The sequence below is a fragment of the Chanos chanos genome, chromosome 1, assembly GCF_902362185.1.
Source record: "Chanos chanos chromosome 1, fChaCha1.1, whole genome shotgun sequence".
In the NCBI taxonomy this organism is placed as follows: Eukaryota; Metazoa; Chordata; class Actinopteri; order Gonorynchiformes; family Chanidae; genus Chanos; species Chanos chanos.
The window spans coordinates 24,099,377-24,118,500 of NC_044495.1; the positions used below are offsets into that span (position 1 = coordinate 24,099,377).

General features: G+C 39.7%; 2 protein-coding genes across 4 annotated transcripts in view; one reads left to right on the top strand and one right to left on the bottom strand.

The window, feature by feature from the left end:
- The window catches only part of snd1 (staphylococcal nuclease and tudor domain containing 1), a 131,051-nt gene extending 121,698 nt beyond the window's left edge, over positions 1–9,353 (bottom strand). Inside the window, exons 1-9 of one of the 3 annotated variants that reach the window (XM_030783512.1) lie at positions 9,174–9,353; positions 6,906–7,055; positions 6,490–6,610; positions 6,284–6,365; positions 3,619–3,779; positions 2,853–2,944; positions 1,871–2,029; positions 704–810; positions 273–363 (exon numbers count right to left, since the gene is read on the bottom strand). In XM_030783512.1, coding sequence (XP_030639372.1) covers positions 273–363; positions 704–810; positions 1,871–2,029; positions 2,853–2,944; positions 3,619–3,779; positions 6,284–6,365; positions 6,490–6,610; positions 6,906–7,055; positions 9,174–9,251 — 1,041 coding nt within the window. In that variant the 5' untranslated portion in view covers positions 9,252–9,353. The remainder of the gene's footprint in view (positions 1–272; positions 364–703; positions 811–1,870; positions 2,030–2,852; positions 2,945–3,618; positions 3,780–6,283; positions 6,366–6,489; positions 6,611–6,905; positions 7,056–9,173) is intronic. The other 2 variants (XM_030783504.1, XM_030783496.1) reach the window with 2 other exon arrangements.
- Positions 9,354–10,567: 1,214 nt separating this feature from the next.
- pax4 (paired box 4) lies at positions 10,568–15,649 on the top strand. Its single transcript, XM_030775599.1, has 9 exons — positions 10,568–10,592; positions 11,002–11,052; positions 13,642–13,772; positions 13,944–14,159; positions 14,395–14,485; positions 14,594–14,749; positions 14,856–14,938; positions 15,045–15,117; positions 15,642–15,649. Exons 1-9 carry the CDS (start codon positions 10,568–10,570, stop codon positions 15,647–15,649), a joined length of 834 nt encoding a protein of 277 aa, XP_030631459.1.
- Positions 15,650–19,124: the final 3,475 nt, after the last annotated feature.

The following is a 19,124-nucleotide window of genomic DNA, read 5'->3' on the forward strand; positions in this document are numbered from 1 at the left end:
AAATGGGAGATTAATTCTAATTGTAAGCAGCGGGCTTTTTAGTGACTGAAATTATTTTGTAACCAGCAATGTAACCGCAGTGCATCCTTGAACTCCTGAGAGAACACATGCTGAGTTGCGTAGTGGCACAAAAAAAGAAAAAAAAAAGAGCAAATACAAAAAGGGACAAAAAAAAAAAAAAGAAGTGAAAAGAAAATCAAAACAAATCCAAAGAAAGAGAGAAAAAAAAAAAACCCGATCCCTACCACTCTCCTCTCAAAATTTCACCTCACCTTTGCTACAAACTGTCGGTCTTTTTGATCCAGGTTGGCAGTTGGAGCGACATAGTCTTTCCAAATTCGCACTTTTCGCTCCTTAGCTGACCTGTGAAATGACAGGCAAACACATGGGAGAAAACCGTGCCATTACAGTTGAGACAGGCAAATCAATAAGTGGTAGATCTGACAGCCTTATCCACATAATGAGCTGAAATTACAGGACTGTGGAGTTCAGTCAAGGTATGTCAGCACGCTAATGGTACAGTTTCTTTATCTTGAGTTGAAGAGCTCCAATCTATCTGTCAATATGACTTCAGCTGTTATCCATTTTTAGGGTTTATTTATTTAAAAAGGTACAGAGGGGTTATGTTTGGGCTCTTTCAATACAGTGTACTAAAGATGCTGGTTTCACCTCAGTTTTAACCGTACTAAGGGCTTAAACTAACCTCTCTGCGGCTCGGAGTTTCTCTGCTCCTTGGGTGTAGACAGCCATGGACCAGTCCACACAGCGTGCAAAGCCTTCCTTCAACAGCAACTCTGTGATGTTACCATTCTGTAAGATACACACAAATCACAACCTCAGTGATCAACAAAACAGTTTGTGTAAGGACAAGAGGTCCAACCCTTCCAGATACGCTGCGGCTCCTTTCACCGTACACACATGGAGCATGATAACAACAACCACAAAAAAAAACAACTTCCTTTGGCATCTTATACAATACGAGTGAGGAAAAAACTAGAGTGAAAATGAAAGAGGATGAAGTGCACAGAGAGAGGGGGGGGGGCTGCATTTAGAGTTCTTCCTCCCTCAATCACCAGCCCATTTGCAGTCTTGATCAGAGTCCTGGCAGAACAACCCTTCTGCCCATTTCAGCATTTCATTTAAATAAGAGACCTGAGCTCTTGGTTGTCTGAACAGAGAGGAGTGATACACTCAGAGAAAGTGCCTAGAGCAACAGGAAACACAGAGCTGCAATGAGGGCACATTGATCAGAGTCCCATTAGAGCTGTGTGAAACACTCTGCACTCTCATCTGGAGGCTCCTGAATGGAGGCATAAACCTTTACTGAGGCAATTGAGTTAATATCCATGAAAGCAAGGAATAAAATGGGTTCAGTGTTTGCCTTGACATTACAATTCGATCCAGTTTATTTTCAAATAAATGTGTGTTTATTAAGACTTTTTTTTTTTTTAATTTCTGCGCTACAGTTGACTAAGCTGACAAGTCATAAACAATTCGATGCAAGAATACTTTAAATGAAAACAAAAAGTGAAAATGAAAAGACTTTTGATTAATCATTTTAATTAATTTTCTTATCAGTTAAGCTAAATGTGTTGCATGTGGCATATTAATCTATTGTGGCAGTCCTCCTAATGAGTACTGATCTAAAGGATTTGGATAGATGAGAACACATCCACTGGTCTATTTCATATGTCCAGACATTAGGTCCTAACTTTACACAGTTTTCTCACACCAGAGCAGAGGCAGCAGTGACCAAACCCTGCTGAAATATGGCTCTGGTTGTACCACTGAGGCTTCAGTGTCATAAGGTGAGTTTTCTAGTGTGTAAGAAGAGGTGACAGGTAGCCAGTAGTCAGGATGGGATTCATACCGGGTGCAGGATGGTTCCCAGTATGATCTGGTTTGGGCAGGATTCCAGGATGATTTGGACATCTCTCTGGAGGAGTCTGGATTCTGTGAAGAATTTGGCCTCTGCAGCAAACGGCTCTGGGCTCTCAGTGCCGTCAGCCTCCCTCTTAAACGTGGGGCACTAGGGACAATGACATTACGCAATTATCAAACAGAGAATCATACCATGCACATACCTTAGAGAATCACACCATATACACACCTCAGAGAATCACACGATATACAGACACCTCAGAGAATCACACCATACACACAGCTCAGGCCTAAGTTTCACACTGATATCACATCATCAAGGAATTTGAATGGAAAGGGTTTTAACAATGTTCAAATTTGTTTCTCATCAAAAGCAAGTTTAAAAGTGCCTCAAAACAATTGCCAGAGGTTGAACAAACTTGATGATGTGTAGTTCTGGTCACCAATTTACATAAGGAGGAACACTGATCTTACAGAAGACTCAGCTTCTGAAACACTGAACTGAAAAAAGAAAGATTACACACGTTTTATACTAGTGTCAGTTCTAACAACCAGTATGTTTGACATGAAGACACTGTCAAATTAACACTCTTTGAGATCAGGGTCCTTGTAGAACAGGGGAGATTATGGGTGTTGGACTTGTGAGGGTATGGGCAGTCACCTTATCCAAGTCAACAGGTGCGAGTAACACTCCGCATGTCTAAATTACAGCAAAACAATACACGGGCATTTTAAGGTGTACAGACACGCCCAAATGTGTCAACATTGTTTCCTCTTTATGTTTCCATATTCCAACATGATAATGACCCCATGTACACTGCTAAACAATTTAAGCACAATTTCATTAAGATGAAGTCAAATACCCGTTCTCACTTCATGAATATTCACAGTTTGTCTGACACTGTTTGGTCAATTTCATGTATATTTCTCTATCAGTGGTCTCACAGGCTAGCGAGGGCTGTTAGACCCACCTTTACTCCTGACAGCATCACAGTCACCAGGTAATAGTCGGGCAGGAGAAGAGCTCGTACTACACTCCCATCCCGCACATGTTCAATTATAGCTGCAAGAGAAGGAAAGAAGGTTTTCACTGTAAGGCGTGTGGCTCGGCGCCAGCAGCATTTACATATCTGTAATCTTTCATTTACTTTAATCTTCTCACCCAGATCATGCTAAAAAGACTCAAATCATATTATAGGGGAAGCAGTTATACTATAGTGAAGCTCTATTATGGCTTCCCTAAAAGCACTGAAATTCTGATTCCAGGCCATAGAAGTCAGTGGAGACAAAGAGCAATAGAGAGAGAGGGAGCGTTTTAAGTGCTTTCTTTGAATGACTAGCCCATTTGCAACTCTCTGGCAGGCTTCCTGGCAGGTCAAACTTGGGAGCGTTTCACTGTTCAATTTAAGTAAGAGGAATGAGGTCTGCTCCGTTAGTCTCCGTCACCTGGACAGAACAGAAAAATGCTCTGGGAAAAACTGTCAGGCCCAACAGAGTAAATGGGGATGTGGGGTGTTGGAATGGACCGAGAAGCTATTAACTGCCTTAAGCGGTAATGCCTCCTCTCTAAAGGGACAGAGCATCCAATTCAGCTTTAAAAGCTAAAAATAAGACCAAAAAAAAAGACTCATTTTTCAGAACTGCATTCTTTTATGCAGATTTGCCATCTGTGTGAAGGTGAGTTAATGAGTAGCTCGTATGAGTGGACACAATAGAGTACAATCAGCCATGTCTCACCGTTGACAGGTTTCTGGTGGTGGGAGTCAACGAAGTTGCGGGGGTTCTCAATGCTGTATTTGAGATCACGGATGGTGTGAGCGCCTCCACCTTCAGACCAAATCCCTTTCTTGGAAGCTTTGGCCTGGTCCTCCAAATCACACAGTCTAGCTTGCTCAGGACTACACAACACACGGTCACACACACGACAGACAGGGAAACCAGTCAACACACGGTCACACACACGACAGACAGGGAAAACAGTCAACACACGGTCACACACACGACAGACAGGGAAAACAGTCAACACACGGTCAAACACACGACAGACAGGGAAAACAGTCAACACACGGTCACACACACGACAGACAGGGAAAACAGTCAACACACGGTCACACACACGACAGACAGGGAAAACAGTCAGTTCTCAGCAAATTGGCAGAATTCCTAAGATGTACGCACACATACCTACAAGAAATACATACATGCACACACATATATATTCTTTGAATGCACCAATAAAGATGTACCACTGTCATATGCTAGCATCATTTCACAGACTACAACCTGATGAAATATGAATGGAAAGATAGAATTTGAGATGCACTGACATTTAAGATCAGTTAGTGATAAATTCCTCAGAGCAGTCTTGTTTTCCCCTGCTCAGCTTTGCTCAGTTAAACATGCAGATAGCCAGATTGTACTGGCTCCTTTAAAGATCAGACCTCTTTGAGGACACCAGAGGGTTTTTTGTTTTATTTTTTGTTTTGTTTTTTGGTTTTTTTTTTTTTGATAACCCTTTCAAATGTATTAGTCCATTATCAAAACCCAACACATGTTTCAATTAATACTGTTGTTCAAACGCCCATGATTATCTTACAGAATTCAAAAGCCTTCCCACAACGTGTGTACTTCAGACGAGCGAAATAAGCCAGTCTCGGCTGAAGTTTTCCTTTGCCCCGACTACTGAGAGAGAACACTGCATGGGAGCCACTTTGTAAAGGCAACTTCTGATCAGAACATGATCCTTCAGCTTGACTGTGGGTGGTGAGAGGACGATGATTGCGAATGGGAAGGGGGAGTACAGGGGAATGGCACAGACGGCTTTGCTGCTCTTTATATATATGGCAGAAAAATATTTGCGACATAAGGGAAAAGTACAAATAAAAAGGAAAACCCACCAGCGACACTCTAACCTTTACAAATAAAACTGAAAGGTGGCGCATGACAGTGTTCTGTTCTGTTGAACTTTCGCATCCCAAAGACTGAAAGAACAAAACCTGCCAAACGTCTGTCTTCAGATAGAAGACTGATCACATGATAAAGAAGAGAGTGACTGAGAACAAAGAATATCTGTCAGTAAAGCAGCTCACTGAAGTCAGTGCAGAGTGACTCAAAGTAATCTACAAACTACAGGGGGCTCTCCGTGACAGTCCATGTTCCGTCACAAAGCAGACAGCAGACATGTGAGACTCAGAGATGAAAAACAGCACACAGACACACTGTGTACCAAAGATGTACTCATCCCTTATAAGTCTGGACAATCCGGATATTTTGATGTGCCTACACAGCAGCCTCCGCTGTAGAACAAAGAGCCTGTGCTTAAATCTGGCTGCGTCTCCGTATGAGAGGACATTGTTTGTTAAAGCAGAGCCCACTCCAGAGATGACCACAGTTACAATACACTCTACTCAGGGCTAAATCACCCCCCCACCCCCCCCCCGGACGGCTCTCTCTCAGCCCTGCTCCCTAAGTCGGGCAACACATCAAGCATTCCCTTCACCTTTCTGAAGCAGGGCGAGCCCAAAACCAGACAGAATTGGAGCTTTTTTTTTTTCTTTTTTAAAGAGCCATGTGTTTAAGAGGAGTGCGAGCGAAGCGGCCAGGCGGTGAGCCCAGTCTGCTGCTTCGTTGGCAGCCGGTGCCAGTTTTAAACATGCGCCCCTGCTCTCCCCGAGAGCTGCTGATCATCTTGTGCGGTGACGGTGATCATCCACTGCCAGCAGGGCTAATGAGCTCAGGCAACAGGCCTGGGCCACTGAGCTGGGTGGATAAAGCCGCCGCTGCTGGGGAGAACCATCCTGAGCGAAGCATTTAAACTGGGCATTGTTCAAGCCCGTTTCATAGAGCAGTCTACAAAACAACTGAAAGCAGAAGCCTATACGAGCTCATCTACAGCCCAGAAACATGACAGGATATCTGTAAGAGATCAGTGTTGTAGTGCTCAGTTTTGTCCACAGGAGGTAGGAGAGAGTTCAGAGGAGAAGAGCAAATGGATAGTGTGGCCAGAGCTATGTGTCCCTGCACATCTATGGGGTTTGGTAAGCTGCTGGTCAGTTTTTGTGGTATTTTGTTTTTTGTTAAGAGGCTTTACTGCCATCTACTGGACAAACATGCCTACTGCAATATCATCATAATCAGAGATGCACTCTGGAAAAAAATGTGTTCAGTTGTGACACCTTTGCAATGCACCTGTGGAGGCTAAAACAATTTCCCCTACAATTAACCTTTAATGTTCATTTATCCCACTAGAAATCTCCCAGGCATGTTTTCTGCATGTTACTAATGGAAGCTCAGTATCAGTATCTACAACAAACAGGTTGACAAAATTCCCATCTCCATATTATAACAGCCTTAAAGCTTTTGCCAGTAATTCAAACTGTTACACTGATGACAAGGCTCTTACTTGTTTCCACGGAGACCCTCTCTGCGGACTGTGGCAAGGCCCTCAGCCACCAAGGACTCAGCAATGTTCTCTCCTGACGTGTCTGCACCCAGACAGATAACATGATTGAGAACACAGAGAGAATATAGCAAATATTCTAAGTACTAAACAATAAGAGAAACAGGGCAACAGTCTAAAAAAGGGTCTTGAAGATTGTGTCTGCTTACCTTTTCCCAGATATACCATGCCATACTCTCTTCCTTGGGGGGTCTTGATCTCCACAGTGAAGCACACCTCTTTCCCAATGATCTTCTTCCGTAAGAACTCCCGAGCCTGGAAAGCCCAAGGCTGTGTACACAAGCATACACACACACGCGAACAAACACAGGGGTCAATAATGATGCCCACGAGTCACAAGAGGGAGCTAAAATCCAACTGATATCATGATTGCGGTGTAACTGATCTGATATGCTTAAGAAAACCAAACAAGCTTAGAAGAAGCCTTATAAAACAAATAATGCAGATTAGCACCAAACACAAACTTAGTGACTGATTAGAATATTTTTTCCAACTCCCCTTACTGTCCTGTGATTCAGCCTTACTCTGGCAGCTCTTCTAACGTAACCACGGCAGCTCTGCTCACCTCGTCAGGTGTGTCCTTAGTTTCAGTCTGGCCCTGGGCAGCTCGACGGGCCAGAGCTCCTGCACGGACGTTGCTCAGGTTGATCTGGCGCTCTGGAGGGGGACCTCCCCGTGGCTGACCTCTCACAATGACAGCACAGCCAGACAGAACCTGAAAAACACCCGTAAGACCACTCTGAGCGTTTTCTTATTCAACACAACAAACTCTCGTAATGCAGTTAAAAATTACTTCAGTCTGATAACGACTGTACTGAATGAATTTTTTCTCACTGGCAGAAAGTGACCTAATCTAATTTCCTGATATTATTCTCTTCTGTCTTTTTTTTTTTTGCCTTGTTTTAATATAAAATTCTAAAAGGAGATAGTCATAACACATTATCCTAAGTGAGAAAAAAGGAAACCTTTCTGGAGCAGAAATAAGAGATGTCCATATTGTCAGAAAAGTCTCAAGTGCACTTTGAAGACAAATTAACTGATTACAGACATCTCAAAACTAGACCTGTATAAGGTTAGAGTCTGTGTTAGCCAACACTTACTCACCCCCGAGAAGACTCCGTTTAGCAGAGAAGACTATGCTATAAGACTATGCACTTGCTATAGTAGTGTGTCTCAGCCCTCTTCACAGACATCAAGTCCATGAGAAATGTAATTAGGCCTAATTCAGCTGTGTATGGTATCAATAACTGTGCTCTTGAAAGTTTGAAAAGGATGTGGTGCCCCTGTGGTGAAAGTCTCCACTGTGAACAATTCCATTGTAAACTACTCTTATGATCAAAGGTGTCCATATTATGCATATTAACACATCACTCACACAGATGGCACATCTAAGCCTGTTTATAAATAAATCCAGGCACCAAGTGCCACAAACTACACACAAGAATACACAGATATTGTTACTAATCCTATAATATTGATCAGTGTATATATATATATATATATATATATATATATATATACACACACACACACGTGTGCGGGGTTTCAATATTTTATTTTTTTCTTTTCCTTGTTTGTTTTCCCCCGGAGGCATTATTTCGAGGGTTGATGTTTATTTCCAGTAAATCTGGAAAGATAAGTGTCATAAATATGGGAAAAGTGATTCCCAACATGCGTGTGTAACGGTAAGTATGGGCCGCTGGCTTCATTCGCTTCTCTTCTTTTTTTTCCCTTTGATCCATGCAACAGCTCCACACTTACCGCTACACAGACGCAAGGGGCCAAAGAACTACGTGTCAGTTTCTTGTAGTGCCGAACAGAGTACATTCAAGGTTTCGAAGGGTAAACATAACTGAAACCTGAAAAACTCGAATATGTTAAGGGATTAGCGTGTACCACGAATTTCGCGTAAATTAGACGTCGACTGAGTTAAGCATATAAATAAACGATAATGCATTTATCGAGCCTAACAGTGTAACTAACTTGGAAACTGAAACTTCGTAGCGTGAAAAAGAAAGGCCAACCACTTTTTTTGACTGCCACGTAAAATCTATTAAACTCAATTGAATTACAATTGACTGATTACATATAACAGTGTAGCGAAGAGTAGTCGCTAACTAAATTATGTGAATCTTGGTTAAACTTAAACATTTAATAACTTACTCCAAGTCTGCTAAAACAATATGGCAACGTGAAGTCAAATGCAACGCCAACTAGCACCCAAGATCAAAAACTTTGCCAGAATTTCAGCTTATTATAAGACCAAACAAACAATATGTGCAACGCTGCATAAATATTGCGACTAGTTCTTTTCGATTTAGTTTCTTAACCACTGTCTCTTAGCTTACTAACATCATTCACTTGCAGTGTGTTAAATAGCTTATTTTCAAACTGCATAAGTTGGTTGTGAAATCAGTGGTTTCGAAAATGTTTTGCTGCGGTCAGTCTCTCCTCGCCAGCAGCGTAACAATGGGACAAGCATCAGTTTTAGAAGAAAACTGTGCAAAAACTTTGGAAACCAACAAGTTAATCTTTCGTAAGTGACCAGTAATGCTTGGCTAGCACGCTTGCTAACTCATCTCTTCATGAACTAACTGCTTAATGTGGTTCAATTAAGTTTGTGGGGAAAAAAGGAAATTCTAAGCGAACTTTATTTTAATTAAGACAGTCTAACTCGGGTGCCGTGGACACATGCATACATATATATTTGGGCCAGGAAAAACTCTTGGAACAGACTAGAGCATAGTTTGCAATCAATCTGAGATGTGGCCACTACTTGGTTAGCCTGCTAGCTTCACTCCCAACCCCAACATTGTGATCCATATGGTCCTACCATCTTCACTATTCCTCTTTGCAGAGTCGGAACCGAAACTGGATTAGCCTGTGCCTGTGCCGATACCGCCGATGCCATGTCCGCTGATTTGAGTACAACGTTAGGGGGAAACAGGTAAGGAGCCGGGTGTCCTGAGTGACTGCTCTACTGAAAGCCAAGAGGAAAAGACTGAGCACGGTTGATCACGCTAGCTTAACCGGAAGTACACGGAACCATGCAAGGGATGTACACGTCAAACTGTTACTCTTCCTGGGTCAAAGTAAAAGATTTGACGTTTGAATTGGGCTTCTATACTGTGGCGTAAGCAAGTCCTGACGGTAACATCCGGTACATAAGAACGACACGTCAGCACAGACTACAGTTCTTTAGCCTATAAATTAATTCCCTGCTAGATGAACTATGTCACTGCACCGTTATTCATCTGGCAGCATCTGGCAGTATTTACAGTGCGACCCCTAATACACGAAAAGCCTAAATTTAAAACTGTGCCTTGAAAGTGAATGGACTATTAAAGTAGTCATGAAATGTGTAGTCTAGACTCTTTATCCTCACTTGCCCTTGTGAACTTGCTGTTTTTTTCCTCTATACAAAACAACTGATATAACTAAACAACAACTACTACTACTACTACTACTACTACTACTACTAACAACAACAACAACAATAATAATAACAACAACAACAATAATAATAATTCTAATAATAGTTTTAAGACTCGAACATTTCCATAGAAATCATAAACTGCGATGGGGCAAGCCACAATAATTATCAAAAACTTTGGCTAGTTTTATGTGTTGTATTTCTACTTTCTGATTTCAATTATGGTATTTTGAACTATAGAGAAAATGGGATAAATGGTGTATCGGTGTTTTAACGTTAAAATTCAATTTCAGACCATCAAAATACACTGTAGCAATGTTACAATGTCTAATATGAAGAGTGGAATTTTCTTTTCAGAAGAAAAATTGGATTGGATCATTTGTGCCAGAAATTAGGCTATGTTTTAACAGAAAATAATTGTTTTTATTGCAACGTTAACTACAATGTAAAATCCGTTTTACACAATCGAAATCTTGATATTGAAACAGTCAGTACATGACCTTATAAAATGCTGAATCTCTGTAGCCTCTCTGCAGATTAACCGTGCGTCCTGGAAAATTCAACTCGACTTTTCTGTAAATTCTGTCATTTTCAAATTCTGAAGCGGTAGTTTTTATTTATTGTTTTATTTGGCACGAGAATATATAGTGTAATTGTCTCTCACAACATCGTTAGCAGGTCTTTGTTCTGTCGAAAACCTAAATCCGAAATTAAACTCGTTTTATCAAGAGTCACTTTTACGAAAAGTTACCTGCTTTCAGTGAGTTGCAGCATTGTAGAACGTCCTTGTGTTGATGGGGCATCAGTGGTCCAGTAGATGTCAGCATTTAGCCTTTTCCCAATAAACTTGCACACCTCGCGTGTTTGTAGAATATTTCTACTTTAATGAATGTGTATAGCTGTGTAACATCAACTGCTAGATAATCCCTCTTCTGTGCTTATCAGTTCATGTCAATGCACTGTTAAAATCAAAAAGAAACATCTTGTTCCGCCAGTGGCCATTTCGCCAAACCCTTGCCAATAAATATTTTTAAACAATAAAGGAATATTATGCTGTTCGAGGCATTTAGATCAGAAATGCATTGGCTAATTAAATCAGCTGGAGTGGAATTAAACTGAATTGCTGTCATTTCCTAATTAATGAACATTAAGTTAGTTTGGCAATTTGCACGTGTTCTACTTGCTTAAAGAAATTGTATTTTCACAGATCTCTGGTTTTATGATGTAGCCTATCAAGGAACAATTTTTCGAAGTAGATTTATTCTTAATACACCACTTGGTCTTTTGCTGAGATAGATGTCCTTAGTATGTGTGTTTCACAGACAAAGTTACTCGGGCTGGTACATTTTGAGGATAGTGTGATTTTAAGATGAACAGAGACAAGAAAAGGATACCCTGACGGAGATGGATTTTAATCTCACGTGGTTAGTGGTGGGTTGGAGAGAATATACTTTTTGAAAATTGCATTAATCTCTTTGAATAAATGCCCCTTAGGATGATTTAATAATTTTGCAATTGTAAACAGAATGAAAGCTGCGTGCATCAGTGCCTTTGTTAATACAGATCATTTGCGCTAGATTGCACATCATGAAGTCACCCTGAAGAGATTCGTCGACGTGACTGGGGCATTGACAGGGACATTACGACTAAAAAAAATCCTACATACCCAGTTTCACTGGGTAAAACGACATGAAGTGTATTCTGTTGTTGAGACACATGCTGTCCCTCTATATTAATTCCTTTAGATGTGTCAGCTGTTACGTCGAGCTTCAGTGAGTTCGGCGAGTCTTCATCAAACTTGATCCGTCTTCTTGCGCTTTTGGAGAGCTTTGTGTACACATTTACGCGGGTGAAATGAAAGGGCTTCATTGGGACGAATGACCCCAATAACTTGCGATTCATATTTTCGACGCACTGTACAACGATTTTGCTGTGAAACATTTTAGAAAAAGGAGGGAATAGTTCTTTTACAAGCCTTAAATAACGTTCAGACTTTGAAATTCCAGGTATGTTTGCGCAATGGGAAGGTTTAACCATTTGTGTGCCTACCAGTTGCCGGTTTTATTAACTTGAATTTATACTAATAAAATGTGCAATAAAGTGTCTTAACGTCTTTGCAGTGGGAACACCACGTAGTAATAAATAAATACTTTATTTGTCTTTTCCGGCCGTTGGCAAGGAGATATTGGCGTGCAAACTGGTTATCCTCTAGATACAAAACTCTTCGCATTGAAATTATTATCATGCAGTAAGTAGTGGTTAATATGTAATTTGGGCCATATGGCATTTTAAAATCCTACCTTTATTTCGACAGTACTTCGATCTGTGTGGATCTAGCTAATGATGCCCAATTAGTCATTAAACAAGCCCAAAGACGAGGCTTGTGTGGATTCTCATTTGCTAATATTTGCTCTTCAAATATTTCCTTTGAAACGTTTACAACACATTTTATCTGTTGACCAGACAAGGGACATCTGTGAGGGTTTTTTTCACATCTCTATTTTATAAATAAAACTCCAATTGGTCCCAACATTTGCCTCTCCTGCTATATTTGTTCATGCTTGAAAGAAAATGTAATAAAAGAGCCTTGATGATGGATTTATGATTTATCAAAAGCACTTTACCATATGGCAGTCGACTTTGGAACAGATTTTCAAATGTTTGTTTAAAAAAAAGAATCTGAGGCAGATTAACATGGAACGCCACTATGGTGAAAAGGATGCTCAAGTCATGTGACCATTTCAGCGCTCTGCAATAAGAGTGCTTCAGTTGTCTAAGATACACACTATAATACCAAATGGAATTCATTTTCGAAATATCATTTACACTGCTATTCACTGCATAACTTTAAGGGATACATATAAGCAACAACATTTTCAAGTGTAAGATTTGAGGAGCTGTTCACTGTTCGCCGGTGCTGAAGTAACTGTGCAAGTTATGTACCTAAGGGACAGAGAAGTGGATTTTAAATAAGATTATACATTAACATCTGTTACTATGAGGTTGGGTACTATCCCCTTTTAAAAACAGAGATATTAAAATGATTGAATGGGTTCAAATTGGTCATACAGAGGAATAACGTATATATAAATATCTCTGCTGTCCTGCTGTGCACTGTGGAACAAATGCTCATGGGGCACCCTTGCACCAGACACGCTGAGTCACATTTACTCACTGGTATACACCTATAAAATACATTTACGTTCATTTTTTCAGGCCATCCAATGACAGGTCGCAAATAAAGGTGTTAAGTGAGCATTTGGTACTTCCGTCAAACAGAGCAGTTTATGTAGACTACTTTCAAGTGCTCCTGCAGAATTTCATGCGATATTAACATTGCCTGTATCCCAGCATTACGTCACCTCGATAAGAGTGCGCGGGTATATTTGTGAAGTCACGCGTGTGGACAGTGAGTGGGCATCCTCGAGCGCTACGAGTGTGCAAATCAGCGCGCCACTGCGAAGTGGAAGCACTGAATAAAGACTAATTGAACCAACAGAAAAACATCGCTCGCATTAACGTGATATTTCGCTGTTACAAATTGGACGCGCTCTAACTCAATGCAATCGCAGTGCAAAGTCGACACGGTTGGAATATTCAGATAGTTTTAAGTTCCAATATTGATAAAGTTCTTTAAAGATAAATGTCTGACTTGAAAGATGAGCAAGAAGCAGTGGCCAGGTGTGGCGCACAGATTGACCTGGAAAACGAAGGTGAGGACTAATTTATTTTTAATTAACTTTTCAAATGATTAATTAACTTTTGCAAATTTCTTGATAATGTTGAGCCTTTTACACTGAATTACTGAAAAGGAAAAAAATCGAGTGTTTCATGTTAAAAAAAAAACGTGTATGTATAATTTTCCAAGGGCGAGGATGTTTAAACCAACTCGGAGGAGTATATTTGAATGGCCGCCCTCTCCCTGCAAATAAAAGGAAAGTTATGATTGAGTTGGCATCAGAGGGTGTGAGACCATGCGAGATCTCCAGAATTCTGAAGGTATATTGCATTTTCACAGGACTCGTGAGAACTGTTTTTGTCCAATTTTGTCTGTGAGCTGGATAATCTCATGATTTTGAGATTATTCCAATGTATCATAATGGCTTTTTCTGAGACTTTTCTGTTATAGTCAGTTTGTAAAGGACTGAACATGGGGTGCACGTTACATAGGTTTCTAATGGCTGCGTCAGTAAGATCCTGGGTCGGTACCAGAAGACTGGGCTCCTTGGTCCCAAAGCAGTAGGTGGGAGCAGACCACGCCTCCTCACCACAGATGTTATCGCCTGTATAACCAAATACAAGCAAAGAAACCCCACGATGTTCGCCTGGGAAATTCGGGAAAAGCTGTTGGCAGACGGAGTGTGTAGCATTGAGAAAATACCCAGTGTAAGTCAGTTACTTTAGCAAAATGACTCTTTCTCTTTTTTTCTGACATTGAATTGATTGATGTCATTAATTTTAATAGTACAGGGATGGGCGTAAACGCCATTTAAACGCACTCTAAACTAATTTAAAACGGTCTCTACAAGTTAAACCAAAACTGTTAAAGAGCTAAACGGGACTGGTTAAGCTTCTAATAAAGACAACAAGAGTGTTTAAATGCATTTATTTGTTTCTGCAGGTGTCCTCCATTAACCGTACTCTGAAGAAGTTCCAGTATAACCACGGCATGGAAGGACTGACAGGTTCATGGGAAAGCCACAACAGTGCAGGTGAAACTGAAAAATCAAAAAGAACTTTAATGGTAACAGAGGGCAAAAATGTATGCCAGAACCATAGTTTTCATTTTTTTAATGGATGTCCCATGTCTTGTTATGCAGAGAAAGTATGGGAAATAATGATTGGGGAACGGCAGGAAAAGAGGTTGAATAATGTGGAACAGACAGATCTAAGACAACCAGGGATTCATCAGGGCAACTCCCAAAACCGTAACAGAACAACATTCAGTCCAGAACAATGTGAAGTGTTAGAGCAAGGTGCTTACAAAATACCAGCTGATTCGTGAATGTCTTTATTAATCATAAAAAACCCACTCATAAACTCTGACCTGAAATTGTTCCTCTACATACTTTTACTCACTAGAATTTCTCAAAGGGCAATATCCAGACCTTTTAACACGGGAAAAAATTGCTACAGAGACCAGTCTACCAGAGGACACTGTAAAGGTGAGCAGAGAAATGATAAAAATTGTGAACTTCTGTCTCAACTGGATGTTCATTCATTCTCATTTACAATGTTCTGTGTGATCTTACCCTGATCTCTTATGTGAAGGTGTGGTTCTCCAACAGAAGAGCAAAGCTAAGACGAGAAATCAATGCCAAACACGATGTCCGTGAATCAAAAGGTACATTGTCTCATAAAGTCTTCTTACTTGCTTTATCTCAAAGCTGTGATAGCTGTGTGGTGTTTATCCTCTGTGATATATACTGTACTATACATATACCTATACATATACATGCACAAATATAAGGCATTGACAGTGTTTTATTGGAAGTTTTTTGTCATGTAAAATCAGTGTAGACAATAAAACTTATTGTTTTTACTGTTGTTTGGCTGTAATCCCAGTCATATCATCAATAATTCAACTAAAAAGTAACAAGAGAGACAGTAGCCGTTACACTATTCAAACTATTACTGTAGTAACTAGGTAAACTGCAGTCTACATCTGTACTGACATTCTACAACATGTGTAACAACAAATTTATTACATCTTTATAACCTGAATCATTACCACTCTGCAAAGAACAAAATGTGAGGGAAAGTTAACATGCTTACTTGTCCACAGGCGGAGAACCTTGGATGCTAAGAAGTAAGACTGGCGCTTTTTCTGTGCCACTCTCAGCTCAGATCTCTCATGGAATACCTCAGACAAATAACTGTGACCAGGATAACAGAAAGCCAGTGACTCAGAACACAGCGAGAGCTAATCCACCGTGGGTTTATCCCTCTGACATGTTGTCTTTTCCCCTGGTTTATCCCACTGAAAAACCTGCTTTCCATTTGGTTCACCAGCACTCTGATGTTAATATTACACTCCCATTAGATCAGCACGCAGAGCAGACAGATTTACCATGGGATCTTTATGTAGACGAGCAAATGGAACATCAGTTGGTCTACCCACACACAGATGAAAGGATCTCACTGGTTCATTTTGCAGACAGGACATATCACCAAACATTCATTGGACAGTGAGTTTCACTACTTGGGAATCCTATTGGTGAATAGGTAACAGAGATATGACATGAATTCTGCTGAAACTAAGAGGAGAGAAAGCACAAATTCATAACAACAGAGACAGCAGTCACCCTTTCAGTAATGAGTAATTCAATTAATGAACAGCAGAGGGCATTAGAGGGAAGCCATTGCTGGACTGGACCAGTTTGGCTCATACTTTTCTGTATACATGGTCTTACGTAAGGTACCTTTGTGATCAATGAGAATTTTGAATGTCAGAATATCAGTACAAAGATATCAAATAAAAACATGTATTTTACAAAAAAATGTTATTCTTTTGTAATGAAAATACAGAATGTAGTTATTCAAACATGTCCATCTTAACAACCTTATACCTTTCACGTAGGCTACCCAAATTTATGCCCTGCTTCTACTCTTTTACAATTAGGTATGCAATGATTAATCAACAACTGTATGTTAAATGTTGTTAAATGGTTGATTAACAAATAAGCAATTTCAGTATCACTTTCAATATCAAACACTGATTACATTTAAACAAGAAACAAACATTTACAAGGCATTGCATCAGTTATGTATATTTCAGCTTTCTGGTGTCCCAGGAGGAAGATGTGCTTGAGACATGTATATCAGTAACAGAAAATTCCAATTTTTATGCATAAGATGTGTCTCATTACTGGTATTGACATTTTCTCACCTTTATCAAAAGCATGAAAACATTTAGCAAGGATAAATTTCTAAAGAGGTTAGAGTACGATCTTAGACACAGAGAGAGAGGGAGAGAGAGAGAGAGAGAGAGAGAGAGAGAGAGAGGGATTATTTTTGTTGTGTTCAAATTGAGAAATAGTTCCGTACAGACCTCTGTATCTTTGGGAGAGATCAGCCCTGTCTGTGCAGGTTCAGCTCACAAGGAGTCTCTCCTGTGGGTTTTGGCCAAAGCTCACATACTTCTACACGGTAACTGAGCAAGATCAACACATGGACAAGAACCAGGATGCTTAAAGTTATATCAGGGAGTTTAAAGCGCACTGCCAAAGAATCAGAGGTCAACACTGTCACAAGGCTAGTCCTAATATAAATGACATAAATCAAATGTTTGAATGAAGGATTATATCAGGTTTCAGGACATGGCTGTTTTTTTTAAGTCTCTCTGCATATTCTGCAGATTCAACACATAGATTCCCAAGTTCCCTCAGAAAACTTTCCCAGAAAATGCTTGAACTCAGTGCATGTTGAAAAAAATCTATAAAGTATGTGGCAGACAACATAAATATAAACTGAAAATGTATACTTTTTTGCGCAATAAAAGTCTGTGAGCAATAGAAGTGTGGAGTGAGCAAGTTCATGTTCGGGTATGACACCACTGGTGAAGATAGATTGGCTGACCCAGTTTCACAACAGGCTAAAACTAGATAACCTGGGTTCTCTCTGAATTAATCTAAATAATTTATGCAGCACTGCTGCCATTTTACTCCAGTATTGCACAAACGTTACTGCAAACATTTTTAAAAGGACAACTCTCACTACACTAGAACTACACACTGACATTTAGTTCCCATGTTAATGTATAGTTCTTTTTCCTGAGATCTATACGTCATGTGAGGAGGAAAATAAGGTCTGATTTTCTGTATAGGTGTTTATTTTTAGCGTTAGGTTTTTGTCATTCTAGACTCTGATTTCTGGTCACTATTAATGTTTCCTTTCCCTTCTATTGCATCAGTTCCACTCAGTCCATCTTTAACAGCGTTTTTAACTGAAACTGATAACAACAAATGACTGCACCACAAACCTTACATCGGATAATCACCAATAGAAATCATCAGGTAAATGATGTTAGAACCAAAGAGATTCATGCAAGAAAACTAGTGAAAGACTGGCTATTCTAGTCAAATATGTACAAATTCTATTCAGTTGACTGGTGAGGTTTCATTTAATGGGAATCACAATGTAACATTTTCAGGTAAAGATTATCATATCAGCCATAAACTTATTTTGTTGTTTCAAATAAATTTTGTAACCACATGAACAAGAATATGAGAAAAATAAAATAAGAGACATGTTTAATCACAAAAGATTTATCACTGAGGGGTAAATATTAAATACTTAATACAATTATAAAGACTGACCGCATATAAAAACATATGATATGTGCATCAGAGGTTTCAGACCATCTCAGATAGCAGCTTTTTATGTGAATAGTACATGATGCTAACACGACTTTGCTAAATGGAACCAGACAGAGAGTGTAATTTACATATTATTTACATAATACTGTAACACTACTTTCCAAAACATGTTCATGTACACAAAGGACACAATACATTCTGTCACTTTTATGTTATTCTGAGTATAAATATGATCAGGCACACATTTTGTGGGCAGTAAATGTATATTTGGAAATGTACTATGACTGTCTCTCAAGAACCAACTATGATAAAGGTGTTCTTAATATAGTAAGAAATGTGTTCTCATGTGAAAGAGAACAGTCATCAAACAACAGTTATCCCCATCATTCATTTTTTCTGAAATATCTTAAAATAAGTTACCAAATCCTAGCTGAAGCAATTTTCCATTCAGCTCCATCTTGCCTTTGGCCACCCCACAAAATAAAATAAAATAAAATAAAAAAATAAATATTCATGAGCTGTGTAAAAAAAATTAAATATAAGATACCACAGGGAGGGAAAAGCTCCTTTGATGCTTGTAAGCTAGCAAGATCTATAAGACCCATAGAAACATGGAGTGTTAATAACACACTCAGATTAAAGATTAAAGAATGTACAGCTCTACTTAACACACAGCCCTAAAAAGGGCCACTCCACACTCCAAACTGGAGTCAAACTAGGTGTGTAACTTTTAACAGTCATCAAATGTACCTTAGTAGTAATCTAGTGGACCAGCCAATGAGTACCCCTTCTGTACTCTTTTTGAAACATTGACCTTACCACAGTAATATTACACTGACTGTAGGGAGCCAGAGTGGTTGTCAAACATAGATCTCTACTATCTTGGGTTGTTGGCTATGGTTGAATTCAAGTATCTCCAGGAGAACAACACTAAGTCATCAATTCAGTTCCAAATGCCTAAAGTCAAGGTGTCTGTGAACTCACAATCAGTATGGCTTGCCATAAGAAGGACTATGCCTAACTAATTCCTATT